The sequence below is a fragment of the Heptranchias perlo genome, chromosome 25 (genome assembly GCF_035084215.1).
Source record: "Heptranchias perlo isolate sHepPer1 chromosome 25, sHepPer1.hap1, whole genome shotgun sequence".
Classification (NCBI taxonomy): Eukaryota; Metazoa; Chordata; class Chondrichthyes; order Hexanchiformes; family Hexanchidae; genus Heptranchias; species Heptranchias perlo.
Genome location: NC_090349.1, coordinates 35,193,388 through 35,214,316, shown reverse-complemented (window position 1 = coordinate 35,214,316; position 20,929 = coordinate 35,193,388). Strand labels below are relative to the sequence as shown.

Genomic DNA, 20,929 nt, shown 5'->3' with positions numbered 1-20,929 from the left:
CTCAGTGTTGATAATGGTTTGGAGTTTGTTCCCTTTAGTTCAACTGGTAAAGACATGTACCAATTGAACCATATAGAACAGAAGGTTGCCAATCCCAGGTCAGTGATCTAAGCTGAGGTGCCACAATTGGCCTCGATGCCCTGAATAGGGGAGGAGAAAGTCAGCCTGTGTTCCCATCCCTGAGTGCTATCCAGTGACCTGTCATGGAAAGTGCACCTGCGTGATCACCAGGTAAGAACAGGATTGGACTTGGCTGTGTTGATCCTGTTGTCCAAGGCTGCCAGTGCTCGCCATCCAGGGTTATGCATGAAGAGTAAGACACTAGGGTGCTGCAGGAGCCGGTGAAAGTATACTCTAGCAGCAGTCAGTTACTGCAGGAGAGGAGAAAACATTTACAAAAAAGTCAGTGCATTTCAGAGTTACTCGTTCTGTGAAGCACTTTCAATGTGATATGGCACTGAATAATTGTAATTATTATTCATTATGTTTGCTTTAACAGGATATTGAAATTAACACAGACGACGAGCTCGATGCGTACATTGAGGAACTAATAACAAAAGTGGACTGACATGGACGTGACCATGCCTGCCACAAAGTGGATTGGAAAGTGTCTCTGGTACACTGCTGCAAAGTGGACTAAAATAATGTTAGCAGTGTTTTAGAAAAAGTTACTTCATTTTGAGGTTTTAGCTTTAAAGTTTTACACCTTGTTCAATGGGCCTGGAATTTTGTATTATATTTATTAAAAATACAACTGTACCATTTTTCCCAGTATCAGCCTTGTGTGTGTGTATCTTGCCAGTGTTTATTTCTCCTAGAAACTTTCTAGAGTATGAACACCTGCCCAAAGTTGCCTCAGTGTTAGCCTTCTTACACACCTCCCCTCAATTGTTTCCTCCTCTGAAGGTATAGACATATCAGGGCATAGTTCCATGGGTACTGCCAACACTCCAGCACATTCTTCTTGTGAGCCTTAATTGATAGCCTATTCAACTGCAAGGGGCATCACAGGCACATCTGATCCTGCCCTCAAATGACATAAGTACTTTGCAACAGGGGTCAATGGAGCAGGAGCCCTGGCTGATATGGCTTTTGTAACATACCAGCCCTGTGTCCCCACTGAGACACAGACTTCCTCTTACATACTGTATCATTGCATCTCAAAATACTTCATTTGAAGTGCAGTGACTGTTATTTAGGCAAATTTGGCAGCCTTTTTGCATGTAGAAAGAGTTTGCAAACCAGTGAGGGAGGACTGTGGTCAGGCTCCTTGAAGGACCACTACAACACAGACAGTGTTGCACTTTGATTTTTCATCCAAAACACAGCACCGCCAATAGTCTGCATCATCCGGGCTGAAGTGTTGGCCTTGATTACATGCCCATGGTCGGATGTGGGTCTTGAACCCACAACTTTCTACCTCAGAGCTGACAGTAACCAACTGAGCCATTTAATTCAGCACAGTGCATATTAAAGCTAGAACTGTCCTCTTTGTGTGGTTTTATCTTCTGCTACCCCTTCTCTACTGTTTCCAGCTTTGATCCAGCAAGTTTGTACATTATTAATCCTGACTAAATGTGTTATTAATGCATAATTGGGGTTTTGATTTATGATGATTAAAATCCCATCACAATGCACTATGAATTGTTAAAAGGTGTAGGTTCACACCTGTAAAGTTGTGTGCAGTTGAGATTGGTTATAAAACAGAAAAAAGTGAGGAAAGAATCATTCCAGGACTTTGCTCTCACTTCTCACTGCCAGAGCAGAGGCCAGGAATCATTTCACCTGTTCTTTGTTACCAGCACAGCTAAGGAGAAAAAGATATATCTGAGGGAGTCACCCTTGTATGGAAATATGAATAATACTGCATAAGTAGATTAAGCCCTTTATGCAATTAAAAACCAGTGTTGATGCAGTACCTTAATTATGTAGTTTGCAATATAATCTTTAAACTAATCAAAAAATCTTGATATTTAAAAATAGTTTCTTTCACATTGCAAAGATATAACAGGAGTAAATCTACAGAATATTTCAAAATGAATGTTCATCGCCTGCTCATTAAAACCAGGTTTCATTGATCTTGCCTTTTTTAGATTTACAGGGTGGGGTTAACCTGGCTAATTGGAAAACTCAAATCATGATTGAATCCACTTCAGGCAAGTAGACACTCTATCCAAAAGATGACTGAGTTTTGGCAATTTTCAGTACCAACAGCTACTCTGAACTAGGCCCTGAGGTTGGGGATGAAGTCTTCCTGAGTAGGGAGACTTCATCCTGCATCTCTAACCCTCCTTGTACTGTGGTGGGTGGGTACAATGCTAATACAAGGTAAAAATATTAAATTCCCTGGCACCTTGTTTATATTTTGGACACCCCTGCCCCCGCCTCTATCCTCCAACATGTTTGCTGTTTTTCCTCCAAACAAGGGATATCTTGGTGACAATCTTTGGGACCCTCATCCATCCACCTCTTGGTTTAGTTGAAAAACATCAAGTGCAGGAGAAATACAACATAAAATTATTGAGGTCAACTTCAATACTTCAAAATTTGTCATTTTTCTTTAGTACACATAAACAGGCCTGCCTTTACCAGCATTGCTACTTAATGTCAGCCATGCCTCACTGATTACACAGACTTACTCTTGTTCAAGACTTGAGCACATAATCTAGGCTGACACTCCAGTGCAGTATTGAGGGAGTGCTGCACTGTTGGTGGCTGAAACGTTAACAGGCAGATGTGGCCACTGTTTAAGGTGGATGTAAAAGTCCCACGGCAATATTCCAAAGAGCAGGGGAGTTATCCCCAGTGTCCTGGCCAATATTTATCCCTCAACCAACATTAATAAAACAGATGATCTGGTCATTATTACATTGCTATTTGTGGAACTTGCTGTGCACAAATTAGCTGCCAAGTTTCCTACATTACAACAGTGACTATACTTCAAAAAGTACTTAATGAGATCATGGAAGGCACTATATAAATGCAAGAGTTTAAAGACAATATGTTGCCTGTGTAATACGACAAACAGGTTTCTTCTGTTCCCATTCTGCTCCTTGAAATCACTGAATCCCATTCCCTGGTTACCCTTGTACAGAATGAATGGGGTTTGCTCAGGCTGGAAAGTTAAAGGTTACATTAAATCAACCAAAACAAGCTAGAGGATTTGGTAACCTGCTAATGCAGAACAGAGGTCAGTGCAACATTTAGGTTCACAGCGAAGGAGGCCAGTCACACAATTTCTGCTGAAGCAACCCAAAGCTAACCCCACTACCCTGTTCTCTCCCCACAGACGTGTATCATAATCTGATTCAAACGTTTGTGACTTTTCCTTTAAAAGATGCAATCTCTGCCTCAAATCCCTTCCAATAGCAAAACGTGATTATGAACATAGCCAATGCTACACAGTTACTTATTACCCTCATCAGCTTCTGCATCTCCAGAGCTTTTTACAAATTCACAATAGGCTTATGGTACACTACACAAAGAGGAAAGCAACTAGCCCCTTTTATTCACTTTCCAGCCACAGACCAATGCTGCTTTCCAATTTGTCCTCACAGCCAGGGACATAGTGGCTGGGAACAATGAAAATTCAACCTCCACTCCTGCGTGGGCAGACACCAAGGGAAGCACACAGCACCTCTGAAAGGGGAAGGGTTAATGTTGGAAAGAAAAGTGGGCACTGGCAACTCCTGGTGGCAGGTTATACAGTCTGGGAACAGGCCAAAGACCCTCTTTAAGCAACAAAGGAGTGAGGATACTCATGGTACGGTAGTATAGTGGTTATGTTACTGGACTAGTAATCCAGAGTCATGAGTTCAAATCCTACCACTGCAGCTGGTGAATTTAAATTCAATTAATTAAATAAAAATCTGGAATTAAAATACTAGTATGAGTAATGGTGGCCATGAAATGACCATTTTGTCATAAAAATCCATCTGGTTCACTAATGCCTTTTAGGGAAGAAATCTTGCTACGAAAAGTCATAAGAATAAAACCAGACAGACCACCCGGCCTCAGACCACTAGGCACTGGACACGACAACGGCAAACCAAGCCCAGTCGACCCTGCAAAGTCCTCCTCACCAACATCTGGGGACTTGTGCCAAAATTGGGAGAGCTGTCTCACAGACTAGTCAAGCAACAGCCTGACATACTCACAGAATCATACCTTTCAGCCAATGTCCCAGACTCTTCCATCAGCATCCCTGGGAATGTCCTGTCCCACCAGCAGGACAGACCCACCAGAGGTGGCAGTACAGTGATAGTCAGGAGGGAGTGGCCCTAGGAGTCCTCAACATTGACTCTGGCCCCCATGAAATCTCATGGCATCAGGTCAAACATGGGCAAGCAAACCTCCTGCTGATTACCACCTACCATCCTTCCTCAGCTGATGAATCAGTCCTCCTCCATGTCGAGCACCACTTGGAGGAAGCACTGAGGGTAGCAAGGGCACAAAATGCACTCTGGGTGGGGGACTTCAATGTCCATCTGGCTCCGTAGCACCACGACTGACCGAGCTGGCCGAGTCCTGAAGGAAATAGCTGCCAGACTGGGCCTGTGGCAGGTGGTGAGCGAACCAACACGAGGGAAAAACTTACTTGACCTCGTCCTCACCAATCTACCTGTCGCAAATGCATCTGTCCATGACAGTATTGGTAGGAGTGACCACCACACAGTCCTCGTGGAGATGAAGTCCCGTCTTCGCACTGAGGACCCCATCCAACGTGTTGTGTGGCACTACCACCGTGCTAAATGGGATAGATTCAGAACAGATCTCGCAGCTCAAAACTGGGCATCCATGAGGAACTGTGGGCCATCAGCAGCAGCAGAATTGTATTCCAGCACAATCTAACCTCATAGCCCGGCATATTCCTCACTCTACCATTACCAACAAGCCAGGGGATCAACCCTGGTTCAATGAGGAGTGTAGAAGAGCATGCCAGCAGCAGCACCAGACGTACCTAAAAGTGAGGTGCCAACCCAGTGAAGCTGCAACTCAGGACTACATGCATGCTAAAGAGCGGAAGCAACATGCTATAGACAGAGCTAAGCGATTCCACAACCAAGGGATCAGATCAAAGCTCTGCAGTCTGGCCACATCCAGTCGTGAATGGTGGTGGACAATTAAACAATTAACGGGAGGAGGAGGCTCTGCAAACATCCCCATCCTCAATGATGGTGGAGTCCAGCACGAGTGCAAAAGATAAGTCTGAAGCGTTTGCAACCATCTTCAGTCAGAAGTGCCGAGTGGATGATCCATCTCAGCCTCCTCCCGATATCCCCACCATCACAGAAGCCAGTCTTCAGCCAATTTGATTCACTCCACGTGATATCAAGAAACGGCTGAGTGCACTGGATACAGCAGAGGCTGTGGGCCCCGACAACATCCCAGCTGTAGTACTGAAGACTTGTGCTCCAGAACTAGCTGCGCCTCTAGCCAAGCTGTTCCAGTACAGCTACAACACTGGCATCTACCAGACAATGTGGAAAATTGCCCAGGTATGTCCTGTCTACAAAAAGCAGGACAAATCCAATCCGGCCAATTACCGCCCCATCAGTCTACTCTCAATCAGCAAAGTGATGGAAGATGTCGTCGACAGTGCTATCAAGCGGCACTTACTCACCAATAACCTGCTCACCGATGCTCAGTTTGGGTTCCGCCAGGACCACTCGGCTCCAGACCTCATTACAGCCTTGGTCCAAACATGGACAAAAGAGCTGAATTCCAGAGGTGAGCTGAGAGTGACTGCCCTTGACATCAAGGCAGCATTTGATCGATTGTGGCACCAAGGAGCCCAAGTAAAATTGAAGTCAATGGGAATCAGGGGGAAAACTCTCCAGTGGCTGGAGTCATACCGAGCACAAAGGAAGATGGTAGTGGTTGTTGGAGGCCAATCATCTCAGCCCCAGGGCATTGCTGGGGGAGTTCCTCAGGGCAGTGTCCTTGGCCCAACCATCTTCAGCTGCTTCATCAATGACCTTCCCTCCATCATAAGGTCAGAAATGGGGATGTTCGCTGATGAGTGCACAGTGTTCAGTTCCATTCGCAACCCCTCAAATAATGAAGCAGTCCAAGCCCACATGCAGCAAGACCTGGACAACATCCAGGCTTGGGCTCATAAGTGGCAAGTAACATTCGTGCCAGATAAGTGCCAGGCAATGACTAAACCACAGATCAGGAGGTCAAATGTAATGAAAGGTTTTGCCTATTTTTATTGTGCATTTAATATTTATATGAGTCAATCAGAACTCTCCTTTTTGTGCAGTTCAGTGACAGTTCCTGTGCAAAGTTTGATTCTCAATGAATAGTCATATTCAGTCACACAGACCTCTCCTGGTGGTCCCAAATACATCATTCCGCATTCAAAGTGTTACAGAACGGAAATTTTCTGATGGTCTCCTCGACCTCCTCCTTAACAGAATGCGTCCATTCCCGAAGCTCCTTTTCCAACGTCTTCGCCTCACTAATAATACGGTCCTGCCTCTCCCGCAGTTCAGAGAGGAGCTGCAGATTCCGGTGCATCTGCCGGATCGCAGGACTTGCACTGTGGAGGAGGGAGCTCGGAATCTTTCTGGTCAGCACCTTGCGACCTTGCATGTACTGGTCAAACTCCTCGTGAGACAGATTGAGAGAGGGGCCATTCAACTTCTCGATAAAGGTGACAGCGCAGCACTGGAACACAGATAGAATTCAATGTTAACCAGAGATTATATTTCCATCTAACAAGACCCCAAACAGCGATTTCCCTTGACCCCTTTTTTCTATCTTTGTCCATTCTCCCAATATTTAGTTACTAATGGTTTTCTGATCTAGCTAAAGTGTGACAAACCAAGAGGGGGAGGGGGGGGTCACAGGAGGAGAAAACAAAATGAGTTGGGGCAGTTTAGTTCAGCCCCAAGACCTCAACAAATTGACCCCCTTATTCCATGTGCTAGATGTATACCATTTCATAGGGTTTTATATAATGGAAAGATGGGCCAAATGGCTCTGCGGAGAGAAATCCAAAACTAATCCCACAATCTTGCTCACTTCCAATAGCCCTGTATCTGCTTCAAATATTTATCTACTCTTCCCTTAAAAAGATGCAATGGTCTCTGGCTCGACTACTCTCCATAGCAAAACTTTCCATGTTCTAATGAATCAGCGTAAATACATTTCTCCCAATCTCTCTCCTCACTCAATGAGGATTTTAAATTGAAGACCCCCTGACTCCTCATTCCCTGCAGCAGATGACTGTATAATGTACAAGTGAACCAGAGAAGCAGTTATAGGTCTTGCTCTAGGGCTACTATATGTTACGATTATAGGCCCAGTCAAACAATAGCAGCACCTGCAGGGAAACCATTAAATGGTAAAATGCTGGGATTATACATCAGCGGTACCCAATTTCAGCCTCAAGTGGTCAATAGAACTGCACATCAAGTGTGAGACTTAACACAATAGCCAGAACCAGTTGAGAGAGAAAAAACAGAGACACAGAACTAAACGAGAACAGCATTCAGCTCAACAGGTACAACCATGGGTTTGTGTGGTCCGTTGCATGGTGACCCCTACTGGCAGATATTGTCCTCCCTAGTACTGATAGTCAGAGAAGAATAGGATTTTCCCCAGAAAACCTGTGATTGCCAGATGCAACAATTAGACAGAAGGTGGGGAGCGGATTCAGACCCAAGTCTCAGTGACATCATATCCCAGTCACAAACAGCTCTCCGATTGTGCTCCCATTGCTAATTATTTGTAAAGTATTTCCTACTAACAGTGACTACACATCAAAAGTACTTCATTGGTTGTAAAGCACTTTGGGACGTCCCAGGGTCATGAAAGGCATTGTATAAATGCAAGTCTTTATTTTTATAGAACGCCTAAAACAATAGATGCATTAAAAATGAATCAGTGGTCACAGTCGCTAAACAGACCGTAAAGACTTTGATCCCACAGATACTGGTGAAATGCATTGCACAGTGAGGCGATGCTAGTGTCTTATTATGGGCTCAGATGCATGAGCCACTCTCAGCTGCAGAAGGGAGAATAAAAAAAGTTGCAGAAAAGTCAATCCCTGGTCTAAAATAGTTCATCTCAGTTGGGGACAGAAACGATGGTACAATGACACGATGGGCCAAATAGCCTCCTTCTGTGCTGTATGATTCTAAAATGAAAGGAAAAAAAAAAACTGGCAATGTTTCCCTGCTGGAAAGCGTACCTGCATGGGTATTGGGTGCAGAAAGCATCAGACCTGCAGCGTTCCACTCCAGTAAAGGAGCAAAAGCCTTCTGGAGAGGAGAGGGGGAAAATAGTAAAACAGAAGGAAAGGTCAATATAGAACGATGTGCAAAATCATAGGCATAATCCCACATCCTACCACATGGAATGTCACAAACCATCAATGCTGTCATACTGTTGTCCGACTCTCCTCTCTCCCTCCCTACAGAGAGGTTGGTCAGTACTACCCCAGTACTGGTTACTTACCAGATTGGTAAAGTAGTAACCCGCCTCGCCAGTCATCAGTCGCTTAGGGTGGCAGAAGCGGATGATGTACTGGATGTTCGAATGCAGCCGTGGAGGGTTCACCTTCAGCACTACACGAATCAAACTGGACAGAAAGTCGTCTGCCGCTGCTGGCTCTTCACTGGAGATCTGAATCGCGGAGAAAATGTGCCGGCTGCACCTGGAGATACAGGCGAGCTTATCCTGTGGAGCCCGCTTGGAGTCCATCTCAATGATAGCTAATAACAAGTTTAGGAAGAAAAAAAGATCTTAAGCCACTTTTTCTGAATATAATTGGTCCTAGCCCGTAACTCACTTCTGGGTGCCCATTGTTCTGTATGGCAACCAACTGAATCCCTGATTAGATTCCAATCTGTCGCCTGCTCCTAGTTATCAGGTATTGGTTATGCAATTTCACAAACGGCACTGCTCTTCCTACCTTTCCAGGGCCTGTATCTTTGAATTGTTTACACATTCCCCCCCTCCAATTCACATAACCAGACTCCTTCACCACCCCGACCCCCACTCTCCCACTGAGCCGACAAAGCGATTCCTCAGAAACGCTCGCCTGGGAATTGATACATTTATTAAGGGATACGAGTTAATTAATTGGCAGTTGAAGACACAGCACAGTCAGTATGATGCATAATGGCTTTGGAGCAATGCAACAGATTTAATCCTTCAGTGATGTCGTTGGGGCTCATCAGTCACACATGCCCAAAATGTCTTCATCCACAGCACCAGAAATAGTGCAGAACATTATAATTCAGCATTTCACGCAATCCTTTTGATAAAGTTCGAATATTGCACCCAACTTATACCGAAAAACCACCACGGGAGGAGAGGAATGTTCCATGGAACCCCACGGGAGGAAGCGGATGTATTCAGGACATCCCAAAGCACTTCACACAGTCATTGAATTACTTTTGAGGTACAGTCACTGTCGTAATGTAGATAACGTGGTCGTGTGAAAGTGCACAGCACACAAACCTGTGATAGAAGATACAAGGTGTTCCGTGACCTCCGACCTGTCCTCATCAAGGGGGACCCGGAGCATTTCAGGCGTCACCCAGTGGAGGGCGCTGTGAGCACAGAAAAAGAACAGCAGTTCAACAACTCCATGTAAAATGGTGCCAGAGACTCACTGGAAACGGGCTGTGGCCTGTGTCACATCCAATTGGTTTTCGACTTAATAGACCATAACTAATTGCACTAATGGCATTTATTCCATTTCTACACTGTGACCTGTACCTGAGGTCATCGTTCAATCACAGTGCAATAACTGTAGCTTAACCTCAAGGAGTGACTCATGGGACACCCATTAAAGCAGCCAATGCAATGCCAGCATAACCCACCAAGCTTCACACTCAACTAATATAATTGCCTTTAAATGTAGAAACATGTCAGAGGAGTAAAGGAGCAGATGCAGAGCCTGGAGAACGGGTTGGGAAAGTTGCCTAAAATCTTCAACACAGAAGCTTGGTTTGAGAAGGTGGAGAGGTAGGGGAGTTTGGGGCGGGAGTTCCAAAGATTAATGCGGAGGCAGCTGAAAGCTTCATTACAGAAGGTGGAGCGGGAGAATTGAGGTTGGAGGGGTAGGGGGATTAACAGCAATGTCAGGACAGGTGGACAGCCGGGGAGGGGGGGGCAATGTTTTCCTGGGGTGAAGAGTAAAAGTAGTGATGCTGAAGGTTAGCAGGGAGACATGGATGATGAGGGAGATAAAGGAAGTGGTTGGAGATGTCAATAGCAGCGATGAAGACTGCAAAGGTGGTGAGGTCAAGAGAGTAGCCACAGATGTGGGAGTTGATGTGAAGGGCAATGTCAAAGGTCAGAAATCAGGGGAATGAAGGTGGAGGTTGAATTCACCATGGATGAGTAATCACTCAGCGCACAGGCAACGGGAGGCGATCTTGGCAAAGAAATCACCGCAGGACTTGGAAGGCAATAGATGAAAAGGATTTTACGAAAGGTCAGAAATGCTCAAATGAGGAAATGGTGCCAGAGGAATAGGAGGGACAGCTTAGGACAAGTGGGGCTTGGTGATAAGAGCCAGGTCACAACTGCAGCTGGGTGGGCAAGGCACGAGATGTGTGGCCTGGCAGAGATGCCCGCAGTGGGGAAGAGAGGGAAGGAATCACTGCCTGTAAACCAGGTTTCTATCATTGCCAGGATGTTAACTGATTCACACGCCTTGAGGCTGTGGATGGTGAAGGCCTTGTTTACAAGGGAATTAATGTTTTGCACAGCAATACGGAGCAAGCCAGTGGTTGATGACCCATCAGTGGCGCTTGGGAGGGAGCCAAAAGAGATGAGAAAGTTAAGGGGTTAACTCGCAGGGAATGAGATGAGCAAGACGGTCGAAATAGAATAAGGGGGAGGTGAAGGTGGCAGAGAGTTAGAAGCTGGAGGAGGAAGAGACAGCACAGCTGGACCAGGGGAGGCCAAAAGCAGGAGGCTCAGCTCCAGGCAGCAGCCAACATCTGCATATGGGTGTACATATGGGAAAACCTTAGATCCAACACCTCTCCACAACAGCACAGCCAAGTGCATCAGCTTAACACTTGTGGGCAACTACGATCTCATCCCACCACTCCGCGGCAACACATCTTAGTGTTGCGACAGGCTGCAACACAATGAGGCCCTGCTCAAGACATCTAGTCCATCCCTGTGACGAGGGAGCAGACTTTCAGGTGTCCAGAAGATAAAACTAGTCTGATCAGCTACTCGTGGAGTGCTCACTTTTGTTGTACAATCCCACGGAACTCACCGAACGTCTGCGGAATCCGCCAGGCCTCCGGATCCCGGGAGTCGTTCTGCTGGTTCTTAATCCAAGATTTTTAAAACTGAAACTCACCGTATTCGCTGCTGCATCACTAAATCCTTGTGCTCATCATCCGAGCTATCTGGGCAGAACACAGTCTTATACAGTCGGGTCATGATGAATTTCTCAATATTATCCATCATCCTGTCCCTGTACTCAGACGAGAAACCTGCACCAAGAGGAGAGTGATCAGTGGCAGTCGCCTCTCAGATTCCCAGTTGCTGGTGGAAGCTAGGCAACAATAACCTCTAAAGTTCATTAGAGCAGATAGCTCCAGTTTAGAGCTAGCACTGGCACAGATGCGATGGGCCAAATGGCCTCCTTCTGGACCGTAATTCTTATGATTAGCAGAAGCAAAATCTCCCATTTTAAAAGGAAGTCACTGTTTGAATGGTTTTCCCCATTTCCTATTTTCAAGTTGTGTATTTTCTGCCTCTCTCCAGCAGTCCCTGCATGATTTCCTGGTTCCTGACATTGGGACGGCGGGCAGCCCTCTGTCCCCAGCTACTCAAAACCCGACAGCTGGCAGATGCATCGCAATGAGCTGGTGAGAAGCCTCCCTTCCCAGCATCAGCTCAGCAACTCACCACTGCAATACAGCTGCGCTCAAACTCACCCCATTGACAGCCACAGACATGAACTCCCCCCACCCTCGGGTATAGTACCCCCCCCCCCATATTTAGATAGTGTTGTATTCAGGAGTAGGGTCACCCGGCTCAAATGACATTAGGCAGAACTTTCAACTTCAGCGGGGGTGTAAAACGGGCAGTATCGGATCGGTCGTGGGTTGTACACGCTACCCGGTTTCCACTGAACTCAATGGAAAGTAAATATCGGGCGGGCAGGGTGCGTAATGGGCGGCCGAGTAGACAACGCCAGTTTTGGAAATGTTCCACGGACACCGGCTCCCTCTGGAACATCACCCACGTGTATCATCCGACTATTCAATTAGGGGGAGGGACACGGATCAGCCTGATCTTACGTCCGCAAATGTAATTCCAACAGGAATGGGAAGCACAGCTGATTTTTCTCCCTCCCGAGCTCACTGGTTTGGAGGCCAATGATCAGACCTTTAATACCAGTGGAGACTCTGCTAGGAGATGCCTTTGGCCTCTGGCAGTGCACCCATCTGAAACAGAGAAATGCACAGCTCTCATGGGGAATGCTGTGGATGTGAGAACTGAGTAAACAAGGACGGGATGAAAGTATTTGTTCAGGAGCTGTGGGAGTGGCATTCCTCTTTGTACAGAGAGCAGGAGATTGCCTGTGATTTTATTAGTGGGTCATTAATTTCAGAGAGAAAAGGGCAAATCCCATTTTTGTTCAAAGGAATTTCCTTTCGTCTGTTTTAAATCATCATCATCTGCTCTCCTCCTCTCTGGGCAACCCCTGAAATAAAAGAAACAGGACAATGCTTGGCTTCTATTCCCCAGATTGTTTTTTCACTCCACTTACCATTAGAGCACGTGGCCATGTTCTGGTAAAAGTCCTGCACTAGGTTGGACTGTGCCTGCACAGCCAGATCCTGCAAGACAGAAACACACCAGCTGTGACACTAGAAATCGAGGGTCTCGCTGCCCATAGTAACCCCCATCCCAGAACCTCACTCTGAACCCCCACCACACAGCTCAAACCAAAATTTCACTGCCCTCAAACACCAGCCACTTCACCCCCAACTCAAACCGCACAGGTTCTCCTCACCCCCCTCTCACCCCAGGCTCGTCAGCCACAGGAGGCTGCGTTAACACAAGAGCCGTTTGTGGAGCCAGTATATAGTCCAGAGCTTTCCTGAAAATACATAAACAGTTCAGACAGAAAGCAGAGAGCAGGCACTCGGGAACAAGGAACTAGAGGGCTGCTGTATCCAGCGCAAGAGCCAGTCACAGACTGTAAAAGGAGGGGGTGAAGCTAACCACAGACAACTATAGGCATGAATTCCCCTCCCCCAAACACAGTACCACAGCATATTTACTTAGTGGGTTGATTTAAACGCACTGTTTAAAAGAGAGAAATGCACCTGATCCCCAGGGCCTGCACCTCAACAGTTTCCCCTCAGCCACAGAATGGGCCTCCTCTGCTGTGCAGACCAAAGAGGCGGAGTGCCCCCCCCCCCCAACCCCAAGGGGAAAGGCGAAGGGAAAATTGAAATGAGCAGAGAGAAACAGAACCAGGCATATTGGTCATCAGAGAGACTGAATGAGCCAGAGACCGTGATTGTCAGAGTACATCCATTACCTGTCTCGCCTGCAGGTGCTCGATTAATCGGGCGCAGCGTTTCTGGATGATCTGAACGGACGGTTTCCCCAGCGATTTCAGAAAGTCAGTAAAGTCCCCAGATGGCACCTGTGGGCTCATGGTTGGTAGTTCCTGGAGCTCTAAAATAAGCAGCAGGCACAGTGAGCAGGGATTTCTTGGAGGAGAGACAGGAGGCAGTGAAAGAGCACTTTTAAAGTTTTTTTTTTAAGAAATCAAACATTTTTTTAAAATATATTTTCTTTGGAGACCAAAAAAATAGAACACAACTAGTTAGGATTACACCATTCTGCATCGGTTTGGCAGACTGCCCTCTCCAGAGTCAAACATTGGCAGTAAAACAAACAGTTTCAAAACACTGTGTACAACCTTCACTTCAACCCTTTATTTGCTGCAAAAAACAAGCCCAGGGCAACTGAATTGGTAGCCTAGGCAACCAAGCCAGCAATTCACTGGCTAATCTGAGAACAGCAAAGTTTTAAATGGAATTTAATGAATTCCTCAGTCTGTGCAGTTAGTTGAGTCACAACAGATGGCTCTAGTACATCTGGGCTACAGAGGTGGGGTCCAAAAAGCAGCCAGGTATCCTGCCCCTGATCACCAGTAACACTCTTTATAAAAAAAAGGGAGGGGAACATAAGTGAGGCCAGAACAAGGTTCACTGTGATGCTCGCTACAGTTAAATAGCCTTTTGGAACTAATAAAGAATGCCCTTGGGTGAGTTACTGGAGCTATGGAAGAAGGGAAGGAAATTGCATTTCTATAGCGTCTCACTTCCTCAGGATGTTCCAAAACACTTCACTGCCAATGAAGTCAGTATTGTAAATGCACGGGAGCCAATTTGCACTCAGCACAGTCCCACAAACAGCAGAGTGATGAAGGACCAGATAGTCTGTTTTAGTGGTGTTGGTTGAAGGAGAAATGTTGGCCAGAACACCAGAAGCACTCCCTTGCTCTTCAAATAGTGCCATGTGATCTTACATCCACTTGAGGGAGTCTGTTTAACGTCTCAACTGAAAGACTAAAGTCTGGCACTGAAACCTCAGCCTGGATCACGTGCTCGAGTCTCTTGAATACACAACCTGCTGACTCAGACGAGAGTGAGCCCAAACTGACACCTTCAGGAGAGGAGGAAAGAAAATTGGCCCGGTGGGGGGTGTAAGTAAGTTTTAAAAAAAACAATTAATTCAATGGCTTTCAGACACCGCCCTTATGGCTGTGAGCAGAATTGCTTCAGGGGTCATGGCTCAGATCCTAGGGCTGTTTGAGGCACATAAGCTTGCCAGACACGTGAAGCATTTCTTTAGTTGTTGAACAGGTCTGGCAGCATGACACCAGAATACCTCACAGAGAGGCACACTGCAGAGTAGAACTGGTGAAGTTTGCAGAGTTAGACACATCTTAGGAGTCCCCTTTCACAGATTCTCCTTACTGAAGGAAACAGCGTGCTGAAAAGGACCCGTATTGGAGGAAGATGGTAACGGGTAATGCATATAAAAAAATTCCTGGCAATCTCCACAACTTTCTTGCCCTAAGCTCGGGAATTCCCTCCCTAAACTTCTCCGCCTCTCTCTCCTCCTTAAAACTTACCTCTGATCAAGCTTTTGGGTCACCTGACCTAATATCTCATGCGGCTCAGTGTCAAATTTTGTTTGATAAATCGCTCCTGTGAAGTGCCTTGGGACGTTTTACTATGTTAAAGGTGCTTTATAAATACAAGTTATTGTTACTGGTCCATACCTTGTCTCGGTGCCATTTTCGAGCTAAACAGTTTCCTCACTGTGCTCACTCTTCGGCCCTTCTCACTGCTCTTCTTCTCCTGAAACTTTGAAAAGGTGATCAGCATGCTCGTGGCCCCTGCAAATAGTGAGCTTGTGGGCCCTTCACTCTTCACCCTGAAAGCAAAGCAAAAAAAAAAGGTCTTTTTTTTTGGATGAAACTGCAAATTACAAAAGTTGGAAAGAGATGAACTCAGAACAAAACATGATCTAGTCCAGTCTGACAGAAACCAGAATCCCTCAGATTGAGATGCTGAGGCACTGGGTGAAGGAAACACCGACCGAATCAAAGCATATAATTTTAAAAGAGCATTAGTCGCATAATGAAGTTTTCGATTACAACCCAGAAATTTCACACATTGAATGCAAGATTCTCGCTGAGAGCAGCCCACTGTACCGCAACGCAAATGGGGACAGCGCCCTGCCCCACTAGTCGAGCTCAGTGTAAATCCAGCTCACAGTAAACCCGTTGATCTCGTGGCTTTGCTGAAAGTTTAGAAAGAAAGTTGTACTGTATCACACTTCTTGCTATTCCGTTACTTACCTGCCTAGCCTACATACCTCATCAATTTTATAATAAAACAGGCAGAAAACAATCACAGTAAATGCAGCTTAAAGACATTTCAGCAGCAGGATCCAGCTAACTTCGAATCCCTAAATGATAGTGCGGAAAGTTCAGAGCAAAACCTCACCGGTCTGCACTTGATCCAAATGTCCCAAACTGCAGACATCCAGATACTCTCCTGACACTGAGCACAGTAAGGGGAGTGTAGGACCTCAGGGAAAGCACACACTGGTACAGGAAGGAACTACGTGAATAAGTATCCATCAGAGAGGGGACTTACCAATGGAATTATCTTCCTCTTTAAAAATAACAGCAAACTTGAAACCAACAGGGTCTGTGGTTCTTTTCTTGTGATTCTACTATTTTTAATCTGTCCACGGTGATGATTTATCACATGGTTGTACTGCTGTTACCATGGGATTGGCACAGTGCCTGGCCATGTAATTATTACTCTTGACATTTGCAGTGCAGCTTACCACCCAAATCACAGCATCGGCACTGTAACCTGTTCGCAGGAACGTCAGCTACTTCTTTTCTATTCAACTGAGTTACAAAGAGTGCAGAGTTCTTAACCCCCTCCTCAAACACCAATAGCCCAATTCCTATAAAAGTGACTAACTACCCTTAAGAAGCACAAGAACTCTTTAGCCCATTGGGAGATCTAACCAGGCATCTGTTGTTACTCATTCATCATGGAGTTAAGCACAGATGCAGAGGGTCCTACCCATCCAGTTAGTAGGCACTGATCAATTCAGCTATGTCATGAATAGATGATGGTGTAGGCAGATATCTTTGTAATAGGCCACATTGGGTTGAGACCACCAAAAAAAGCCAGTCATAATGGGACAGTCAGGGCAAGGAGGCAATGAGGTTTTAAAAGCCTCGTAAAAGTGTTGCCCACATTGTGGGGTGGGGGAAGGGGAGACATCAAGGCTGCGATCAACGTGTAACCTACCAGAGAACCACATGTTGATGGGACAGGAAGGGATTTTAAATTTTTTAAACCAAATTTTGCTCACCCAGGCAAATCAGTAAAACTAAAATCCTCACAGAAAACAAGGAGTTGCACAGGAATTGTGCAAACGGTGAGAAACTGGCCTGGTATAAGTAGTAAACTCTTGTCACGTTGGAGACCAGTGCTCAGGTCTGTTAAATGCAGTGCAATCAGATAATGACAAGTTACCTGCAGAAATTAAAAGGAGTTGTGAAAAAAAGGATGAGTCACTAAATCTGATGCAGCCTGTTACAACATGGTGTCCACAGAACCAGTACCGTACAACAATTATTTACATTTAAATAAAACTGCTACAAATTTAGGATCTGCTTTAGATATTCTCTTTGGTACACCCGTCGGAATCAATCCCGTAAGTAGTCCCTATGTCTTGTGTTCAGCAGTGCCCAATATCTAATCGAGTGACAGTGTAACCAGGGCATAGAAATAGGTCCTCGTGATCTGAACTGAATAGTGTGTCTGTCACACATGCCCTTTACTTTACAGACAGCAGTGAACATTGAGTGACAGATATAGTCAAAACTCACTTATTTCACTTGCATTTATATAGCACCTTTAACATAGTAAAACATCCCAAGGCGCTTCACAGGAGCGTATTCAAACAAAATTTCACACCAAGCCACATAAGGAGGTATTAGGACAAGTGAGGTCAAAGAGGTAAGATTTAAGGAGCATCTTGAAAGGAGGAGAGGTAGAGAGCACCGTTCCCTATAAGCTACGCACGCACACGACCGCACAGCAGTCCATTGAGTTCCGAGCACTTCGGCACTCCATCCGCACACAGCCAGGATAAAAAGCACGGTCAGCAGAAGGCCCGAGAGTGGAGAGGAGCGAGAGGATAAGACCATAAGAGATAGCAGCAGGAGTAGGCCATTCGGCCCCTCGAGCCTGCTCCGCCATTCAATGAGATCATGGCGGATCTGTTTTTTTTAATCTCAACTCCACTTTCCTGCCTTTTCCCCATATCCTTTGACTCCCTTGCTGATCAAAAATTTGTCTAACTCAGCCTTGAATGTATTCAATGACTCGGCCTCCACAGCTTTTTGGGGTAAAGAATTCCAAAGATTCACGACCCTCTGGGAGAAGAAATTCCTCATTTCCGTCTTAAATGGGCGACCCCTTATTCTGAGACTATGCCCCCTAGTTTTAGATTCCCCCATGAGGGGTGACATCCTCTCAGCATCTACCCTATCGAGTCCCCTCAGAATCTTGTATGTTTCAATAAGATCCCCTCTCATTCTTCTAAACTCCAATGAGTATAGACCCAACCTGTTCAATCTTTCCTCATAAGACAACCCTTCCATACCCGGAATCAACCTAATGAACCTTCTCTGAACTGTCTCCAATGCAAGTATGTCCTTCCTTAAATTAGGGCACCAGAACTGTACGCAGTACTCCAGGTGTGGTCTCACCAGCACCCTGTACAGTTGTAGCATGACTTCCCTGCTTTTATACTCCATCCCCTAGAAATAAAGGCCAATATTCCGTTTGCCTTCCGGATTACCTGCTGCACCTGTATGTTGACTTTTTGTGTTTCATGTACGAGGACACCCAGATCCCTCTGTACCACAGCATTTTGTAGTATTTCTCCATTCAAATAATATTTTGCTTTTTTATTTTTTCCCCCCCAAAGTGGATGACTTCACATTTTCCCACATTATATTCCATCTGCCAAATTTTTGCCCATTCGCTTAACCTGTCAATATCCCTTTGCAGACACTGTGTCCTCATCGCAACTTGCTTTTTCAACTATCTTTGTATCATCAGCAAATTTGGCCACAAGACACTCTGTTCCTTCATCCAAGTCATTGATATATATTGTAAATAATTGAGGCCCCAGCACTGAGCCCTGCGACACCCCATTAGTTACAGATTGCCATTTTGAAAATGACCCTTTTACCCCGACTCTGTTTTCTGTTAGTTAGCCAATCCTCTATCCATGCCAGTATATTACCCCCAATACCATGAGCTCTTATCTTGTGCAGTAATCCTTTTATGTGGCACCTTATTGAATGCCTTTTGGAAATCCAAATATACTGCATCCATTGGTTCCCCTTTATCTACCCTGCCCGTTACTTCCTCAAAGAAGTCTAATAAATGTCAGACACAACTTCCCCTTCATAAAACCATGTTGACTCTCCTTGATTGTGTTAGGTCTCCAAATGTCATGCTACTACTTCCTTAATAATGGATTCTAGCATTTTCCCAATGACAGATGTTAGGCTAATTGGTCTTTAGTTACCTGCTTTCTGTCTCACTCCCTTCTTGAATAGGGGTGTTACATTTGCGGTTTTCCAATCCGTCGGGACCTTTCCAGAATCTAGTGAATTCTGGAAGATTACAGCCAATGCATCCGCTATCTCTGTAGCCACTTCCTTTAAGACCCTCGGATGCAAGCCATCAGGTCCAGGGGACTTGTCAGCCTTTAGACCCATTAGTTTACCTAGTACTTTCTCGTGATTTTTGCCCATTCGCTTAACCTGTCAATATCCCTTTGCAGACACTGTGTCCTCATCGCAGGATAAAAAGCACGGTCAGCAGAAGGCCCGAGAGCGGGAGGATAAAAAGCACGGTCAGTGGAAGGCCCGAGAGTGGAGAGAGAGGATAAAAAGAACAGTCAGCAGAAGGCCCGAGAGCATCAACTCACACAGGCAGAAATTGAAAGTAACGTCACAGGTCAGCAGGTAGGAGAGTGTCACTTTTTTTTCCTCTAAGTCAGGGCAGGGGTTTAACAGAGCTTAAATCAATAACCTAAACTAGATAAATGAATTAGTTAATAAAATTAAAATGTGGGGAAATGTGAGGTTAATCACTTTGGTAGGAAGAATAGAAAAAAAACAGAATTTTTTTTTAAAATGGTGAGAAACTATTAAATGTTGATGTTCAGAAAGACTTGGGTGTCCTCATACAAGAAGCACAAAACATTAGCATGCAGGTACAGCAAGCAATTATGAAAGCAAATGGAATGTTAGCCTTTATTGCAAGGGAGTTAGAGTACAAGAGTAAGGAAGTCTTACTACAATTGTACAGGACTTGAGACCTCACCTGGAGTACTGTGTACAGTTTTGATCTCCTTATCTAAGGAAGGATTTACTTGCCTTAGAGGCAGTACAGCGAAGGTTCACTAGATTAATTCCTGGGATGTCCTATGAGGCAAGGTTGAGTAGAATGGGCCTATACTCTCCAGAGTTTAGAAGAATGAGAAGTGATCTCATTGAAACATATAAAATTATGAGCGGGTTTGACAGGGTAGATGCTGAGAAGTCGTTTCCCATGGCTGGAGAGTCTAGAACTAGGGGCACAGTCACAGGATGAGGGGTAGAGAAGTAAACTTGGACAAAATATATAAACACAGAGACAGGGAGAGACAGAAGAGAAAAACATCCGAACCAGAGACAGCCATCCTCTTCATCATCAGGCCTGTCATCTACAGACTCTGGGTTTCAATCAGGATGTCCCCATTCCTCTGGTGACAGTGTTTACGTCTGAGATTTCTATAACCAGTTTCGTTTAATTAAAAATCCTTGACAGCTCGCCTTGTTACAATTATCCATTATTTTGTACATTTGTTCTGTTTGTTATTTACCCTGAATAATGTTTTCTAAAAAGATCTTCTATTCAGAGTTGTGATTTTTTTTTTATGGTAGCACACACACCCTTTGTATTGGTGCACAAACCCAAATTTGTTCTGCACATGGCCGAAAAAAATTAGAGGGAACATTGGTAGAGAGGCGGAGAGGTTTATGGAGGGAATTCCAGAGCTTAGGGCCTAGGCAGCTGAAGGCACGGCTGCCAATGGTTGAGCGATTAAAATCGGGAACGCGCAAGAGGCAAGAATTGGAGGAGTGCAGAGATCTCGGAAGGTTGTAGGTCTGGAGGAGGTTACAGCGATAGGGAGGCCATGGAGGGATTTGAAAACAAGGATGAGAATTTTAAAAATCGAGGCGCTCTCAGACCGGGAGCCAACGTAGGTCAGCGAGCACAGAGGTGATGGGAGAACGGGACTTGTTGCA

At 45.4% G+C, this 20,929-nt stretch overlaps 2 protein-coding genes across 10 annotated transcripts in view; one reads left to right on the top strand and one right to left on the bottom strand.

Annotated features, from left to right (window-relative positions):
* morc2 (MORC family CW-type zinc finger 2) overlaps positions 1-764 on the top strand; it is a 70,037-nt gene extending 69,273 nt beyond the window's left edge. Inside the window, exon 26 of the mRNA XM_068005991.1 lies at positions 500-764. Coding sequence (XP_067862092.1) covers positions 500-568 — 69 coding nt within the window. The 3' untranslated portion in view covers positions 569-764. The remainder of the gene's footprint in view (positions 1-499) is intronic.
* A 5,418-nt stretch (positions 765-6,182) lies between these two features.
* The window catches only part of LOC137342210 (rab5 GDP/GTP exchange factor-like), a 38,611-nt gene continuing 23,864 nt past the window's right edge, over positions 6,183-20,929 (bottom strand). For 8 of the 9 annotated variants that reach the window (XM_068005981.1, XM_068005988.1, XM_068005980.1 and 5 more), the window contains 7 exons: positions 15,302-15,456; positions 13,544-13,683; positions 12,764-12,833; positions 11,342-11,477; positions 9,475-9,566; positions 8,467-8,723; positions 6,183-6,672 (listed from right to left, as the gene is read on the bottom strand). In XM_068005981.1, the coding sequence (XP_067862082.1) occupies positions 6,352-6,672; positions 8,467-8,723; positions 9,475-9,566; positions 11,342-11,477; positions 12,764-12,833; positions 13,544-13,683; positions 15,302-15,456 (1,171 nt within the window). In that variant the 3' untranslated portion in view covers positions 6,183-6,351. Of the gene's footprint in view, positions 6,673-8,466; positions 8,724-9,474; positions 9,567-11,341; positions 11,478-12,763; positions 12,834-13,543; positions 13,684-15,301; positions 15,457-16,031; positions 16,084-20,929 lie in introns of those variants that run through there. The other variant, XM_068005989.1, reaches the window with a different exon arrangement.